A 17,307-nucleotide genomic window follows, 5' to 3' on the forward strand; every position below is an offset into this window, starting at 1 on the left:
AGGAAGAGTAAACAGCAGAACTGGACTCTCCACAGTCCTGCTTCTTCACTGAAAGGTCAAGGTGGAATACTGAGTTTATAGAATTATTTTAGTTGTTGTGTGAGAATTTTGCAAAAGCACTTTGTAAATCGTGAATCATTATAGAAATCTGAGTTGTAATTACTGTTAGCAGTTTACTGCTTTCCTTGGTTCTGTCCGTCCTCATGTAGCATCTTTTCCACTTTTGCTTAATGATGGCCCGGTGTTGTATCTTCATTCATTATCTGAGTCACTTTCATCTGTAGAAAGGGGCCACCTGCTGCCTGCCTGGTCCATCCAGGATGCTTATGAGGCAATTCAAGGTCAATGTTTTTTGGTTTTGTTGCAGTGCTTGATGCAGCTCATCATCGACATTGGCCTGGAGTATTGAAGGTGGTATCAGGATGCCACATATCCTTATTTCAGATCCCATTACCGGAAGATGGAATGCAGTTTGGAGGATCAATGAGCTTACATGGAAATCATATGACACTGGCTTGTTTTCATGGTCCAAATTTCCGTTCAAAATCCTGGGCCCTTTTTCATTTAGAAGAACCAAATATTGCTTTTTGGACTGAGGCTCAGAAAATCTGGGAAGATGGTAAACTGACATATACTTTTGATATTTTTCTGTGCATCTGTATACCTGTGTATACTTTTCCAGACTATGATTTTCTGATATGATTATAAATAACAAACCATTTTTCCATTCTCAAATCTTTTGTCTATTTTTTTAATACTTCTGAAGTCCATCTCTGTGTGTTATCATGTACCTGGAATGTTAAGGAGTTCATTGCCAGTGTATCAGTGAAGTCTGGAACATGTCAATGACATATTTCTGATCTTGCTATCTTACTGTTTCCTAAAGTTGGTGCTGCTGTGTATGGCCTTAGTCATGATAATAGGTATTATAAGTATTCCTATTAAAACAAGATCAGTGTTAGTGCACGCCTGTAATCCCAGCAGCTTGGGAGGCTGAGACAAGAGGATCGTGAGTTCAAAGCCAGCCTTAGTAAAAATGAGGTGCTAAGCAACTCAGTGAGACCCTGTCTCTAAATAAAATACAAAATGGGGGTGGGGATGTGGCTCAGTGGCAAAGTGCCCCTAAGTTCAATCCCTAGTAACCCCCTGCAAAAAAAAAAAAATCAAACATGGTAGGATGAAGAAATTCTTGGCCATTAAAGACTATATTTTAAAATTTGCAGGGAAGGCTGTGCTTTTACCTCTCTAATTACAGTGATAAAACCCAGTTCTTTTGGACTTTGATTTTTTTTCTACTCAGTGGTTCTTAATGATGAAGGATGAAAGGGGAAAAAAATGGTTGATACTCTTCATCTCACTGGGAATAAATCTAGTTGCAACTAAAAGAATTATTTGTTTTTTTTTCTCATTTATTCTTCATTTTATGGCCTTCCCTGTCTTCATATGATTTTAAGTTTGTTGCTCTGAGGCCACAAGATAGCAAGGCCACTATTTCTTAAATCTAATATAGCTCAGCGGTAGATTGCTTGCCTAGCATGTGTGAGGCACTGGATTCAATTCTCAACATCACATATAAAAGAATAAAGGTCCATCAACAGCTTTTAAAAAAAAGTTTCCTTTTTCTTTTGTTCTAGGTTCTAGTGATCATTCTACATATATTGTACAAACCTTGGATTTCCATCTGGGCCATAACACCATGGTTACCAAACCATGTGGTGCCTTGGAAAGTCCTATGGCAACAATAACCAAGATCACACGGCGTCGCCATGAAAATCCACCCCATGGAGTAGCAAGTGTGAAAGAATGGTTCAATTATGTTACAGCCACCAGGAATGAAGGTGAACAGCTTGTCTTGGAGAGGGATTTCCTTTGTGTTTTCCTTCTGGTGTTTGGTTGACTGTGTTTAGAATCTTAAGAGGAGGTGGAGCTCTCATTTCTTTACACAGTTCTCACTTTTTATTTATGTCAACATGGTGACTGTTTGGTACATGAACCTCTGACCTGGTAGTGTAACATTTCATGGGCTCAAATTATTTTATGATTCTTGTTTATCTTTTGGGGGAAAAAAAAAAGACGGTTCATTGCTTTGCTAGCAAAGGAGAAAGCCAAAGGCTGTGATTCTGCTCATCAGCAGGAACTTTTAAGAGAGGCTTTTAAAATGGTGATTCAAAGGCTGCATTCCATGTGTGCTCTGTCTGGAGTTGTAATTCACTTGTTAATTTGGGAGACAGTCATTTCTGAGATCTTCTGGTGCCATCTCCAAAGTGTGGATTATTTCATTCTTATGGTGGGTGTGTACTCTGTCTAATGGAAGAGGATAATCCTATTTCCCCTGAGATTAGGAAGGGAGAGACTAGGGAGGAGTAGGAAGAGAGGAAAAGAAGGAAGTGTCCATTTTAAAAATAAATTGCAGTGGCAGAGCAGCCAGGGTTATATTTGAAGCATGAAATGGACTCTGTTACACTTCCCCACTGTCAATTTCTGCACTCCATTTCCGTGGAAAACCAGGTGATGACATCTCCAAAGTGCTTCCTGCTGAAAGAAGGCAAAGCTGGGGGCTGTGACCCAGAGTCCTTGTTCTCTTTCAGGTCGGGCATGGACAATTAAGGGCATTCAGCACCAGAGCAGCCCACAGGGGCATCAAATTATTTTAAATGTAACTGAAAACATTCAAAATAAGATTGGCTTTAAACAAATAAAATGAAGTTTATTATATTGGGGGATATTTTTGGAAAGTAATATTGAAATATATTTTATATTTACACTAAAAATTGGAGGTTTGGGAAATGATAATTAAGTAACAAAATGTCACAAACTCAGGTTCTACATAGCTAGAACAAAACAGAAGTTAGTGTAATATTCCTATTAAGTCATAAGTTTTGTTTACTTACTTACTGGTACCAGGGATTGAGCCCAGAACACTTTCCCAAGTTGGCTGAGGCCACTGAGTTGCTGGGATTGCAGGCCTGTACCACCAACCCAGCTAAGTCTCCAGTTTGAAGAGGTGCTTTAGTGAGTGGTTTCTGTTTTGTTTTGTTTTCCCATTTGATTAGATATGCTAGTCCTGTGGTAACATGGTCAGGTAGCTCTTCCTTTATGGTTGTTTTGGGGTTTATGTTTACCACATTCTTTTTATCAATCATCTGATATATTGGAAAACTGAATAGATTGAAACACACTGAGGCCTGAAGGTTTGACTTAAATTTGACTTGGATCCCATGGGGAATAGATATCATGAAATAAGTGACCCTAGGGATTAAATAGATACTGTTACAAAATCAAAATACAAAGGAAGGTGAAAAAGTAAATTAGAAGATTATGTCTGTGTTTACTATCCTACCTTCCAAAGGAATGGGATTCTTTTCAACTGGGATATTCCATGGCACTGTTAGCGTACTGAATTGATGTCTGTGTACCTAGAAAAATACTTTTATAAGACAGCAGTAGTGTAACCATAGCATATGTATGTGCTATTATTAGGTACTAGAACTTGTACCTAATTTCAAGGTCAGGATCATATTTAGTCCTGAATTCTGAGGTAATGCATCTGTGGATACTTTGGACTTAATGAAATTCAAGTTCAGACATGTGAAATTCAGTTGAAAATAATATTCATTTTAAAGTTTGAGAAACAAAAATATATTAGGTTTTTTCAAAGCTTTGGTCTTGACAAGTGATACACACACACACACACACACACACACACATACATGGCTGCATTTTTAAACTTGATTCTTGCAGCTTTTGAAATGACTGACATTCCGTGTATTCTAGTCTCTTGAAAGCCAGAGGCTCTTCAGTGCCCACTGGTTTGACTTTTTATCCTTATGTTCTGCACATAGAACTAAACTTGCTCCGCAACGTTGATGCTAATAACACAGAGAATAGCACTACTGTGAAGAATTCCAGTTTGTTGAGTGGATTCAGAGGAGGTTCTAGCTACAACCATGAAACAGAGACTATCTTTGCACTACCAAGGATGCAGCTTGACTTTAAGTCCATCCATGTTCAAGAACCACAAGAACCTTCATTACAAGGTAAATGGAGGAAAAAATGTTCAGTTTTTAAGGTTACTAAGAAAATCCTGAAGGAACAAGCTGTTTTTCTAACAGGTTATTTGGTAATATTAGCAGAAATTTAATGAAATTGATTTTAAAAGTCACATTCATTGATATTCTTACCATAACATGTCCTCTGACAAATATTTAGCCTGTTTGTGCCTGTTTCTCCCAAGTGAAATGGGGAATAATTGGACTTCATTACCAGGCTTGTAAGGAACCTGCTTGATAGACTGCCACCCTTCTGTTGATCACATGCAGATTGCTCGTGATATGTAGTTGCATTTCAAGTGGGCACGTGCAGGTGCACTGCTTGCCTCATTATTAAAGGGAAGAGGACTCGTGTCACCAAGACTTTCACTGTAACAGAACTTCACCATTGCAGATGCCAGCCTAAAGCCAAAGGTGGAATGCAGCGTGGTGACAGAATTCACGGACCACATCTGTGTGACCATGGATGCTGAGCTCATCATGTTTCTCCATGATTTAGTGTCAGCCTATCTCAAAGAAAAAGAAAAAGGTGGGCCGCATGTTCTTTTTTTTTCTTCTTTCAAGCTGCAGCAAAGGCAGCTATTGATGCCACTTAAATGGATTTTTATGGTCTAGTGCTAAAAGGGTGGACTATATCTCCTTCCTCAAATATCAGTAAACAGCTTTAGCATGGCTGTTGTGCAGGCTCTAAGTATCTGCTAGCACATGCACTTTTTCTAACTGTATCTGACACTGACTGATGTTTTATACTTTACAGTGTTTTCCTGTACATTCTCTCATACATTTTCAGTTAGTCCTTATAAGAGATTTCTGCAAAGTAGGAAATATGAGGAAATATTGTAAGTTTAAGTAAAATGACTAAAAAGAAACAACTACATAATAAAATAGTATGTGTTATGTACGTAACTAGAAGAAAAAACACATTGAATTAGATTGATCTGTTTGGAAAACTGAGAACACTGTACTTTTATAAACAAATTATTTGGAACCCAATGGTGGTGGTGTTCTGTTTTCATGAACTTGCTAACATGGGCTTGTTCACTGGGAACTTAAAAGTTTGCTCATGAAGAAACTAACAACCCTAAAATAAAATCTATGTGGAATTGGTATTATAGTACCTTGTAGTTGTTTAAAAAACAAGGTAGGAACTGGGGATATTGATCAGTTGGTAGAGTGCTTGCCTCACATGCACATGGCCCTGGATCCAATCCCCAGCACCACAAAAAAAAAAAAAAAGAAGCAATTTGAAATGTGATATGTAATGCTCTCCAAAGTATGTAGTCATTTATTCATCCAATATTCATTGGACAATTGTTGCAGTTCAAATATAAATATATACAATAATAAAACAATAGCTTCTATCTTGGAATAAATGTAATTTGTTCAGATCACACTATAATGTTTCATTTTTTTCATGAAGAAATTATGCAAAATTTGTCCTATAGATATTTCAGGAATAAAAAGAACACATTGAAAGTGCACAGTTAGCATAGCATAAATTGAATTGCTCTTTCATTACTATTCAGTCAAGATGTGCCAAAATTCAGTGAGAGAGTAAAATCAATAAGGTGTTTGGAAGCAGTCTGTCAGACCTCAGTTGCAACTTGGAGTAAAATGACTGAAATCACATAACAGGCAGCATTACATAAGCAGATCCAGTCTTCACATGCACCACCAATGTGCACCAGTAACTGGTAATCCTTTTGTTTTTCCCTCTGATTTGGTATTTAAATTTTAGATAAAGTAAAACAGATTATAAAACTTGTGAAGTTCAGAATGAATTTCTAGTCTACATAGATTTAAAAGCCTGCCAAACTTATGTCTCTCAGGTGCTATGTGAAACCTTTTGGCATTTTATGAAATATTGTGTTGTTCTTAGAGTGTCATCAACTATTTCTAAAACAAAAATCTCTTTTAATTTAAACTGTTGTAAAACATGATTTCAATGGGAATCAATTTACAAAACAGTATTATTATCTATGGGGATTGCAATTATAAACATCATTTAATACTTGTAAGTATATTTTTTTTTATTATAAACTGGAAGTAATTCGTTTGGGCAAAAAAAGCATAAACATTCCTGAGAAAACACTGAACAGCATGTAAGACTGGACCAGAAGAATCATCCTGGTTCTAGAACATCAAGATAAATTGTAGTCCTGTAACCACCAGCAATAATAAAAGCACAGGGATCAGACAGGCAGTAAGTGAAGACACCCACCCACGTTCTGGCATAATGGGAAGGTCCTACAGCTCATTCCCCACAGAAGTGTAACTGGGGCTGCATAATGCATATCAAATGACCTAACTAATTTTTTTTATGTCATTTGTGTCTTGAAATTTGTGCTCCAATAAAAATGCTATATTTATTAAATGTTACCTGTCTTAGATTTGATTGTATATATATTTGATTTATGACAGCCAACCTAAAATTAATCTTTTATAAAACATTTCCTTGAGCATTCACTATAAAAAATAAAAAGACTACTTACATGGAAAGCTCCTACGTTAGTACCACTGTTCAAATATATATGTAGCCATCAACATACAGAAACTATAGAATTATTGTGTGGTATGTGCATATCTCAAGCTGTAAAAAGCAGTCGTCCATCACCAGCCACCTTGAGGAAATCTGAGTGCCCTGTGCCTGCTGTCAAACAGCTTCACCATGGGTGTTGACATTTTCTTTCAAGAAGTACTTATAACTGGTCCTTGTTTTATGATATACTTGAAATGCTACTTTTTAAGAAATGTGATTAAATGAGGTTTGTCAAGGTCATGCATACAAGCAGAGATGGAGCCAATTATTCTGTTCCTATGGGGACTTATAATGATTCGTAAGATGCATATTTGTAATATCAACCTATGATTTCATTACAGCCATCTTTCCGCCTCGGATTTTATCTACTCGACCAGGACAGAAAAGCCCAATTATTATGCATGATGATAGTTCTGACAAAGACCGAGAAGATAGCATCTCTTACACCACTGTGGACTGGAGAGATTTTATGTGCAACACATGGCATCTGGAACCCACTCTTAGGCAAGTAACGGGTGTGCATGTTTTACCCTTACCTAAGGCAACACTGCAAGGAAAAGGCTGACCATAGCATAGGTCAAACATGGTTACCAAAAAACATGGAGGGCTGGAGAGTAGCTCAGTAGGAGAGTGCTTGCCTAGCATGTGTGAAGCACTGGGTTCGATCCTCAGCACCACATAAAAATAAACAAATAAAGGCATACTGTCCATCTGAAACTACACACACACACACGCAGTACATGGAGAAGTTGGTCACTGGTGATCTTCTACTTCTGATGGTGACTTCAGCACCTCGATCCTGCTTTCCTAAGTGATTCTGTGTGAAGCATAGGCAGCAAACACTGAGGAAAGCTCATTGCTATCAGGTGTGCTGGTGACATTTGGGAACATCTCCCACTATCACTGTTATATCTCAGTTTCTCAACCAGGATACTGTTTTCAGGTGTTTCAGGTAGCTGCAGATGCAGTCAAAGCATACATCATCATTAAGGAATCATTGCGATTTCCTACTGCACACATGTTGTAACAATGCAGTAGAACCCGGCGTCACAGTGTCCTGATTCGATATTAAACAGTATAAAACCATGGTCTAAAATGTTGAATTTAATGCTGTCAGATACAGGTTCCCTGACTGACTCATATTGTCATGTTTCCAATTATATCAACTTGTTTTCATATCAAAATTTTAAAAGCAGTTTCTTTGATAATAGTCATATCACTACTGGTACTTGCTTTATGAGTTCACTTTCTTTCCTATTTTTTCCCCTTTCCTCCCATCTGCTTTGTTAACCAAATTATAACTATCCCCCCCCAAAAAAATCCATCCACCCCAGAAAAATATTCTAAAAAAATGATTTAGATTTTATACAGTTGTTTTGTGCCATAAATGTCTGAATAATAATTCCAAAATAACTAAATTATATTATATAATGGAATCTGTATAAGCAGAAACTATTGACTTTGTGTGCTAATAAGTAATACACATTCAGTAAAATCTGTCATAACCAAAATAGCAGAACACTCTGACGGGAGAAACTAACATTGTCATTGCTTGTGTTTTAGCCTTTTTGTCACTGTGACAGAACACCTAAGAAAAACAACCTAAAGGAGAAAAGATTTAATTTTGGCTCAGGTTCTCAGCATTTCAGTCCATGGTTAGCTGGCTATTACCGGCTGATGCTGAGGCAGAACATGGCGAAAAGGTTGTACAGAGCAAAGCTGTCCCCCCATGTCAGTTGGGAAGCAGAGACAGACACTGCTGCACTGGGGACCGACCCTTTAAAACACGAGCCTTTGGGGAACATTCCAGATCCAAACTGTACATGCAGGAACAGTATTGAAATTTTGCAAAAGTCCTAGTGCAAAAAACTATCTGAAAAATCTGGTTTTATTTGCAAGTCTAAATATATAATGTAATTGAAAATTGACTAAGTATCTTTTAGAGTGTATTTAAATAGATTATATATGAATTTTCAAGTCACTATAAAAATAGTTACCATATTCTTTTTTAAACAAACTAACAATAATTAAGTAATTTTGTATAGTGGTACTGAACATGGTTAACAGCTCTGCTGTAAGCTCAGCATAGTAATGGAATGATCTAGGGACAAAAACCTATCCTCTCCTCTCTTTGTTCATTTCCTCTCTAACCTCAGCAGAGTGGTTGCTGGGAGCCATTAGCCAAGTAAGTATGACAATTTCCTTGCCAGCGTACCCCATGTTGCTGACATGTTGCAGTGACATTGAATGTAAGTGACCTTGCTCAAGGACCAAGGCAGATTAGGGTGTTCCCGGTTTTAAGATAATCTTGTTTAGGGCGTTCCCAGTTTAGGTTCCAGGTTTAAGGTTTAAGATTATTCCTGCTGGGAATAGGGCGTATCCTGCTGCCTGAGTTCCCACGGGATTCAGACAATATATTTTGGAGATAGAAGCCCAGTGGAGGGGAATTTGGGCAGAGAAGTGGTCACACTGGTTAAATGAGTTAATTAGTGCAAAATGCTTGTAACAGTTTGAGTTTCAGGAGATCTTTGCTTGCTATCCACCACTGGAGCTCAGGGCCAACTGAGATAGTGGGGGAGCATGGTTGGAAACAAAAGGGCAGTTGTGGTGCTGATGGAGCCGATAACAGTGGAAACAGTGGAAAGCCACTGCTGGATGTCTGCCAGCAAGTGGCTTTCTACTGCAGAGTCCAGGATGAACTTGCCTCCAAGGCTTTAGTGATGCAGAGCTCAGCGGGTGAGGTGGGGTAGGGGTGCCTTGGATTTGTATAGTCAGCAGATCTATGTACTTACCTCGCCAAGAAAGCACCCAACACCTGGGGCTAACCTGTCTATTAGGGGCTGTCCTTGAAAAACCTAGAACAGAGAGAAAATGACTAAAACCAGTGGTTTTCAAGAGAAAAGCAGGGAGGAGGGCACTGAACTGCGCTATGCAGTTCCTCTGCAAGCTCTTTCAGTGAGTGTCTCACCACTCAGAGGCAACTATCATGTTCTCCACACAGTGGAGGGCAGTACCGGGCATGGGGAAACCACTCTGCACATGGCACTCAGTAAGTTGTGCCTTTTTGCCTTGTCATGCTACAAGCTTGTGAAATCTTTAACCCGAGGCACGTTTAAACATTTAAAATGACTGAGAACACTATTGTCTGCTATAGTAGGCAATCAAGGATTGTACACCTACTACAACTACGTTATTTTCAAATGCTAATATTAAAGTAAGTACAGGAATTATGGGCTCAGTTATTCAAATGCCCTGAGTATATTAGGGAGGGTCAGTGATGTTCTTGGACCTGCCATCAGGACTATGTTAGGGCATTTTACCCCTTAACAATTATCATTTATAATTATTTTAGATTAATTTCTTGGACTGGAAGAAAGATTGATCCAGTAGGTGTTGATTACATTCTTCAAAAATTGGGCTTTCATCATGCCAGGACAACCATTCCTAAATGGCTTCAGAGAGGAGTCATGGACCCACTGGACAAGGTTCTGTCTGTCCTTATCAAAAAGCTTGGCACTGCACTACAGGACGAAAAGGAAAAGAAAGGAAAAGACAAAGAAGAACACTAGGAGAGTAACTTGATCCATGAAAAGATTTGAGTGTGTCCATTAAGTTCTGCTACACTGGAGTGTTTTTTTAATTTAAATTGTAACTTTAAAATAATTCTAATTTTGTGGCCATTGTATTAAAAGTTTGCAAGTTAATGTTTATTCTAGTTCCAACATTCTGTGTACAGTGAAGTATTATTGCATGATAATGTAAATTTTGTGATGAACTAGATTAAAATATATAAATATTTGATCATTAGGAGTTATAATTGTATTATGTGCAATATGATTCCTGCATCCTTAAAATATTTGCAGAATAACTGTGAATTCTCTTGCTATTGGCCATAACTTTTAGAAAAAAAATTCTTGTTGATAATGTGATGGGAGGACATTAATTGCTTTTTTTTAAATGTAGACTTGTATAAATATCTGTATGTATATAGTTTGAGTAATTGTGTTACGATGTTTACCACTAAAATATTGTAATTATTGTAATAAAGTCACAATAATGGTTTCAGTCTACAACGGTTTGGGGATCTTTCTCACCTTTCATAGTTTATCATTAATAGAGGTCCATACTGTGTCACAGTCATCAAATATTTTTATAGGTGACTGATTGATAGTAAGTAGCTCAAGGAAGAAGTCGGCAGGGCCCGACAGAGGCTTCAGAGACAGCAGCTGCTGTTCCAGTAATGGGTGAGAGCCAGCTGCTCACAGCTGTTATTATTGTACTGTGCTCCTGACATACGTTTGTATGTATTCTTTTTTGCATACGGAGGCAGTGTTGTATGTAATGTACATACATGTATGATGTACACGTGTAATTTAAAAAAGAGTGGCAATATCCAATCACTCAAAGGTAGCTATAGTGACCATAACTCAGGTTGGTTGAAACTCTAGCTAAGTCAGTGCAGTCAGTTTTAAGATTGGGTAAATGGGGGACTGGGGATGTGGCTTAGCAGTAGAGCACTCACCTAGCACATGCGAGGTGCTGGCTTCAATCCTTGGCACCACATAAAAATAAATAAATAAAATAAAGATATTTAAAAAATTGAGTAAATGGTAGAACTGCAGAACCCAGAGCCAGGGAACAGCTCAAGAATACCCTTGCACAGATAGACAGACAGTATTATTTCTGACAGATTAGAACAAACTCCAGAGGAGCAAAGGTGCTTGGCAAGAGTACACGTCTAGTAAGCATGAGTAGCGGAATTAAGACTCAAAGGTTGGACTCTCACAGCCATGTGGTAACTCAACTATAACTGAAGTCCTAGAATCAGCCCCTGATTCTGTATTCGTTATGCTGTATCATCTTACCATCTGCATCCTCCCTGCTCACCCCAGCATACTTCATTCATCAAGCTCACTGCTTGATGTAAGAAAACACTGCCAGAAAGTTACTTCATAAAACAAACTAGAGGTTAGTTAAAGAAATTAGTACCCCGAGTATCATTTTTAGGTTTTAATTCTCTGCTTCAAAGATAAACAGAATGCCAGTAGTTCTAAATGATAATTTTCTGTGGCTTTCAATATTATTGGTATGGTCACCAAAATATAATAAATATAAATTTATCCTATATCTGGCACTTCCTATTAAAAGTGCTATAAAAAGAAGAGCAATTCTAAATAAACCTATTGGGTTGAGGTGTAGCTCAGTGATACAGCACATACTTAGCATGTTTGAGGTTCTTGGTTTCAATCCCCAGCACCAAATAAAAAATAATAAAATCTTTATTCAAAAGACCTATGACTCTGTTGGATAAAGCTTTGAGACAACCAGCACATTTGTTCAGTGCTGTTGGGAATATAATTTGGTACAACCCCTCTGAAGGACAGCAGTTAACACCACAAAGGCATGTCATCTCCTAATAAAAGCAGTCTCACTGGATTCACTTTCATATGTGTGAAATGATTATACAAGAATATTTAGTATATAGCAATATTCTTTGTAATAAATGGCTGGAAACTATTCAAATGTCTATCAAGAATACAGGTTAAATACTGGCACATCCACTCAGCGGAATAGTATGGTTTACTCTTTTTTTTAAATATTTTATTTTAGTTGTTGGAAGACCTTTATTTACTTATATGCCGAGAATCGAACCCAGTGCCTCACACATACCAGGCAAGTGCACTACCACTGAGCCATAGCCCCAGCCCCTTAAGATTTACTCTTAAATGCAAAAAGCAACATAGACCCAGCTGTGTAGATTATAGTTTTCAGGTAGGCCATTAAAATTATTTTTTGAGTATCATGTACCTTGTTTTATTCTAGTGAATCGCATGATACATCCATATCATCTGTAAAATTTCCATAATGTAATGCTCCTATATGTAAAACTTGTGCTTTTAGGTTCACTAGAGACCTATAATTTGCAATCTGTAGTGAACAACCATTTTTTAAAACTTAAATCTGATATAAAGCAATAACCTTGTAAAACATAATTAAGAATTATTCAAAATGAAAAAATATAATACAAGCTCAAATTTTTATTATTAGGTTCCACAGTAGTCTGTCAATTTGCTATAAAAATTTCTAAGGCATACTCTTGATTTCTGTACTTGTCAAAGAACTCTGAACAGGTCCTGGAGTGTCTGGATCCGTGAACCAGTTTCACAGAACTGCTTTTAAATCACCTCTCCATCTTCACTATGCACTGTTGCCTATTAACATTCTAAAAGAGAAACCCAGCCACTTAGGTGGACTGGGCATTTTCTATGAGATGATAGTGCCATGCCCAGATTCCCTGTGAACTCTGCTCACCAAGAGCTAGTACTCACCAATCTCACTGAATTCATTAAAGAAACTTTCTAATTTTTTCTTTCGGGGGTTTCAGGCTTAGAATCATCCTCAGTTGGTCAGTACTCTAGTCTGACTTTAGGGAATTTTGTCTACTTATTTAGATCAGAGTTAAGCATCAGAACCAGGAAAAGTTTTGCACTCATATTCCAACATCTTGCTCAGCTGGTGACTTGTGGAAAAGCTTTCACATAACCTACCAGATTTGGGGAGGCATTTTTTTGGAACAAAGTGATATTAAAAAAGTTTAAAGAACAAAAGGTAGCCATACTAATCAGTATAATAATTGGATAAATTAGTAAATGGGAAATAAATGAACAGCCAAGTCTAACAGTGCTAACTCCCAAAACCCACATAAACCACAATCTAACACTCTGGTCCACATTATTTGTATCTTCATCCACTTCTTAGATCTAAGTAATGTAATTTTTATTAGTTCTTCTGAAAGAAAAATGGAAAATGGGTTATGGTTGGTTAGGAGAAACAAGAGTGGGAAGCAGGAGACCTGTTAGCTGACTATTGTACAAGTCCCAGCAAAAATGACAGTTGCTTGGATGAGAGTGGTCACCATGGAAATGGGAAGAAATGGACACATTCAGGACTTGTGGAAATGGCCAACAGAACTACCTGAGGGAATGGGAGCGGGGAAAGAAAGGATAATTTGTGGACATGGCCAGAAAATTTATATTAACTAGATTCATCTCAGGAAGAGCACCCATTCCTCAGACTAAGGAAGCCTCTCCCAAGACACAGGACTTGGCCAGCAGAATGGAGCCCCGCCTTTCCCTTTGGCTTAGTACCCTTTACCACCTTACTACAGGCTTGCACCTAGATTTTTGGCTTGTGCAACTTGGTTAAAGACAGTGGTGTGTATTAATGAATTCACCATCATGTCCAATTCCCTGCATTTTCCTGGCTAAGGGTAAGGAAGAGTCCCATCAAGATGAAAGATGAGAGCACTACAGTGCAAGTTGTCAAATGTTGCAAACCACATGTAGTTTGGGCCATTCAATGTGAGGCTACATTGACATCAGTATTCAGAAATATGTGGAAGCAAGTATTCAGAATCTGGTGGACTTTCATATACCCAGCTGGTAATAGTGATATCCATATGGTGTCAAATTTGAGGTTTTCTCACCGAAACCAGTACATAAGCAATGTTCAGAGTAATCCTGAAACATGAATCATTTAAATCACACTGACATACCTTAAAAATTGAACAGTATTGTTTTTCCTTTTACACGTTAACTCACTGGGGATTTCTCCAAATTGTGGATCATCCGACCCAGAGCATAAGTTGGGCAAGTCTCAATTAAAACTAAGATAGGCAGTGTGCAAATTTAAGCGTATTTTAAAAACTGTCCTCCAAATATGCCATCTCTCTCCAACCTTCATGTGCTAAACTTGACATGCTAATTGTGCTGAAATAAAACAGAAAAAAGGCCCCTCCACCAGGCATGTGGTGTGCTGGGGTCTGGGGAGCAGGGCCTGCATGAGCTGGTGAGCACTGTGGCCCAAACAAAAAGCCGGCCATTTACTAACCAAAGTAACTACTACTACTAGTAAAATCAAGGCTAGATAAAGATACATATTAAATATTGTGGAATGAATGAGGACTAGTCAATGAAATAACTGAGCAGTACTCATAAAATGTAGGTCGTGAAAAACAAGGGAAAACTGAAAAATTGCCTCAAACTACAAGAAATTAAGGAATGCAATGTGGTCACCTGAATGCTGTCAACTATGGATGTTAGCTAAAAAACGTGTGAAATCCAGTTAGTGGTGGTATACCAACGTGATTTCTTAGTTTTAACAAATGTGCCATGTTATATAAGATAACTTAAAAAATGAACTCAGCCATCTTCACAACTGCTGCATAAACCTAAAGTTTTTCAAAATTACATATACATAATTTTGACCTTACTCCTTTAACCCTTTGAGTTTCTACTTCCATTTCAGGTTTCCTCTCACAGTTGATCCTAATGTAATCACATCTCTTTTTACTTAGCATCATCTTTATACTTCTTAGGAACACTTAAACTTTTGATTTCCTGTAACCTAGTGTCTAAATGTTAAGAAAAAATCTCAATTATAATCATTAATGGGCACTTGATCAAAGCAAGGTAATCAACACATCTTGATAATCACTAAAGGAAAATACACTTTTATTGAAAATGCATTCCATAATGGAAGGGATGGAATTTTTTCCAATTTCGGCATGTATTTATGGATGGATGTGACTTTTTGCTACAATGAGGTAGACTACCATCAATTTTATTGTCCTTTTCCTTCCTTTGTTTTTAAGAATAAATTTAACCCTTGAGAAAACTTCTCCATCTAAATAGTAGATGGCAGTGGAGAGTAACTGCCTACCTGGAGCTGCTCTGGTGCGTATGACTGGTTTTCAGGCTGTGCCTAACCCCAAGTTCCATTCTGAGAAGCAGTAGTTTGCTATAAATGACTCCACCTTGAATACAGGTGCCAAGGCACAAGGACTTTGACCTTGACTGCACAAGCAAAAGACCATCGGACAACTCATTGAGGCCAACTTATCAAACCAAACCCGGAGCACCTGTACCCATCAGGTCAGGAACACCAGGCACGGAGCTTATCGACCTCACCAGAGGAAACACCCTCATCCAACACTCACAGAAGACGACCCCCAAGAATGGACACAACGGCAGCCTGACCCGTCACCTGGTCTCTCATCGTAAGCCTTGCCGAGAAAATCGCCACAGAGAAACCTCGCTTCTCTGTCCCCTGGCTTCAGCTCAGCGCTGTTGGTCCCCCTGCGGGACAAGGCCAGCCAGCTCCCCGACGCCGTGGCCATCCGACTCTCGTCGTGACGACGAGGAACTGACCACAGCACTCGGCGTCCCGTCTGTCCTGGCCTGTGCTCTCGCACCGAATCCGGAACCCCGCGGCCGGTTGCCCTGGGCCTGCCTGACCTGGTAGCCCTGCCGCCCCAGGCTGAGTGACTGGAGCCCTGGGGACCGCAGCCCCCGGGCCCGGGTGGGCGTCCCTCGCCGAGGGCCAGCCCTGGGGGAAGACGCGGGCTTCGCCGTCACGGCGTACTCCCGACAGTGGCCACTGAGTGGAGCCACGCCACTCAATCCTGAATTCTTTCTTTACCATGAGAACATTTTCAGCACCTTCAGGTAAAGCCTCCTGGCTCCTCTGGCGACTTTTACGACCGCAAAGAATTCAAAACCCACACCGGGTTTGCCACCCCACGTTGAGGCGGCCGCTCTCCTGGTGCCGGCCCCCACGTGGCACCTGCCGCTCGGGCCATCCGCGCCGCCTTCACGACCGCCCTCTGCTCGCCGGCGCCCTCAGCGCGGCCACGGCGAGTTCGACCGCACAGCGCGAGCCGCGGAGGCCGCGGAGGCCACGCCGGCCCGGGCGCCCGCTCTGCCGCAGCTGGGAGACGGCAGGCCGCCCCGGCGCCCCGTGCAGGAAGGCCCAGGTGGAGACGCGGCGTCCTGCGCAGGGGCAGCGTCGACCGGCAGCTGCAGGCCGTCGACGTTTCCGGCCGTCGACCCAGGCCTCACGGCAGCCCGGGGCAGGCGCGGATGCGGCCACACTGCGCAGGCGCGAGCGGGGGCGAGCCGCGGGGACCGTTGGTGATTGGACGAGCGGGTCACGGGGGCGTAGAACCGGGCCCGCAGGGGCGTGCGGCGGCGTTGAAAGACGCGGCTGCGGCAGCCGCGTGCGCGGGCGCAGAGCGGCCTGAGGCGAGCGTCGACGCCAAGAAGGACGCCATGGCGGCAGCGGGCGGTAGCCGGCGAGCTCCGGGCCTGCGGCTGGGTTTGCCCCTGGCCGCGCGCCTGCCCGCGGGGTCCAGCCGAGAGGGCGGCGGGGAGGACGGCCTCGGTGGGTGGCGTCGGCCGAGAGGGGGCGTGCGCTGCTGCCCGGCCTTGCTGGTGTCCCTGCGTGGGCGGCGTCCCCGGGGACCCCAAGGACCCCAGCCCTGGGGTTTGCGGGCGGTGCCCCTCGCAGTTATCGCAGTCCTATAGTTTGCGGTGCCCCTTGGTGTCCCCGCAGCTCTGGGGATTTCGGCCTGCGCGGGAGGCGTCCTCCCGTGTCCCCGCAGCCCCGTGATCTGAGTCCTCAGCGGGCGGCTTGGCTTCCTGTGCCCCACATCCACGGGGGTGGGGGTCGCCTCGGGCCCATGTCCCCTCTCTCCTGGGAAGCAAGTGGTCAGCGCCTGCTGAAACGCGACGAGCAGACTGAAGAGGGTTGGCTGTGGTCATGGGAGTGTGTGAAAAGGCATTTGTGGAAACTAGGGTTTGGGGGTTCTCCGCGAGTATTTCGGCTTCGCAGTATTTTACTTTTTTCTTCCCCTTCCAATTTTCTCATGGTTTGTAGGTG

At 41.0% G+C, this 17,307-nt stretch overlaps 1 protein-coding gene across 12 annotated transcripts in view; it reads left to right on the forward strand.

Moving 5' to 3' along the window:
• The window catches only part of Bltp1 (bridge-like lipid transfer protein family member 1), a 209,922-nt gene extending 199,261 nt beyond the window's left edge, over positions 1-10,661 (forward strand). For all 12 annotated transcript variants that reach the window (XM_058583669.1, XM_058583667.1, XM_058583668.1 and 9 more), the window contains 6 exons: positions 368-619; positions 1,635-1,838; positions 3,843-4,037; positions 4,444-4,578; positions 6,930-7,092; positions 9,941-10,661. In XM_058583669.1, coding sequence (XP_058439652.1) covers positions 368-619; positions 1,635-1,838; positions 3,843-4,037; positions 4,444-4,578; positions 6,930-7,092; positions 9,941-10,157 — 1,166 coding nt within the window. In that variant the 3' untranslated portion in view covers positions 10,158-10,661. The remainder of the gene's footprint in view (positions 1-367; positions 620-1,634; positions 1,839-3,842; positions 4,038-4,443; positions 4,579-6,929; positions 7,093-9,940) is intronic.
• Positions 10,662-17,307: the final 6,646 nt, after the last annotated feature.

Source organism: Marmota monax, unplaced genomic scaffold, assembly GCF_021218885.2.
Source record: "Marmota monax isolate L192 unplaced genomic scaffold, Marmota_monax_Labrador192_F-V1.1 WCK01_AAM20220418_F8-fsc00378, whole genome shotgun sequence".
Taxonomy (NCBI): Eukaryota; Metazoa; Chordata; class Mammalia; order Rodentia; family Sciuridae; genus Marmota; species Marmota monax.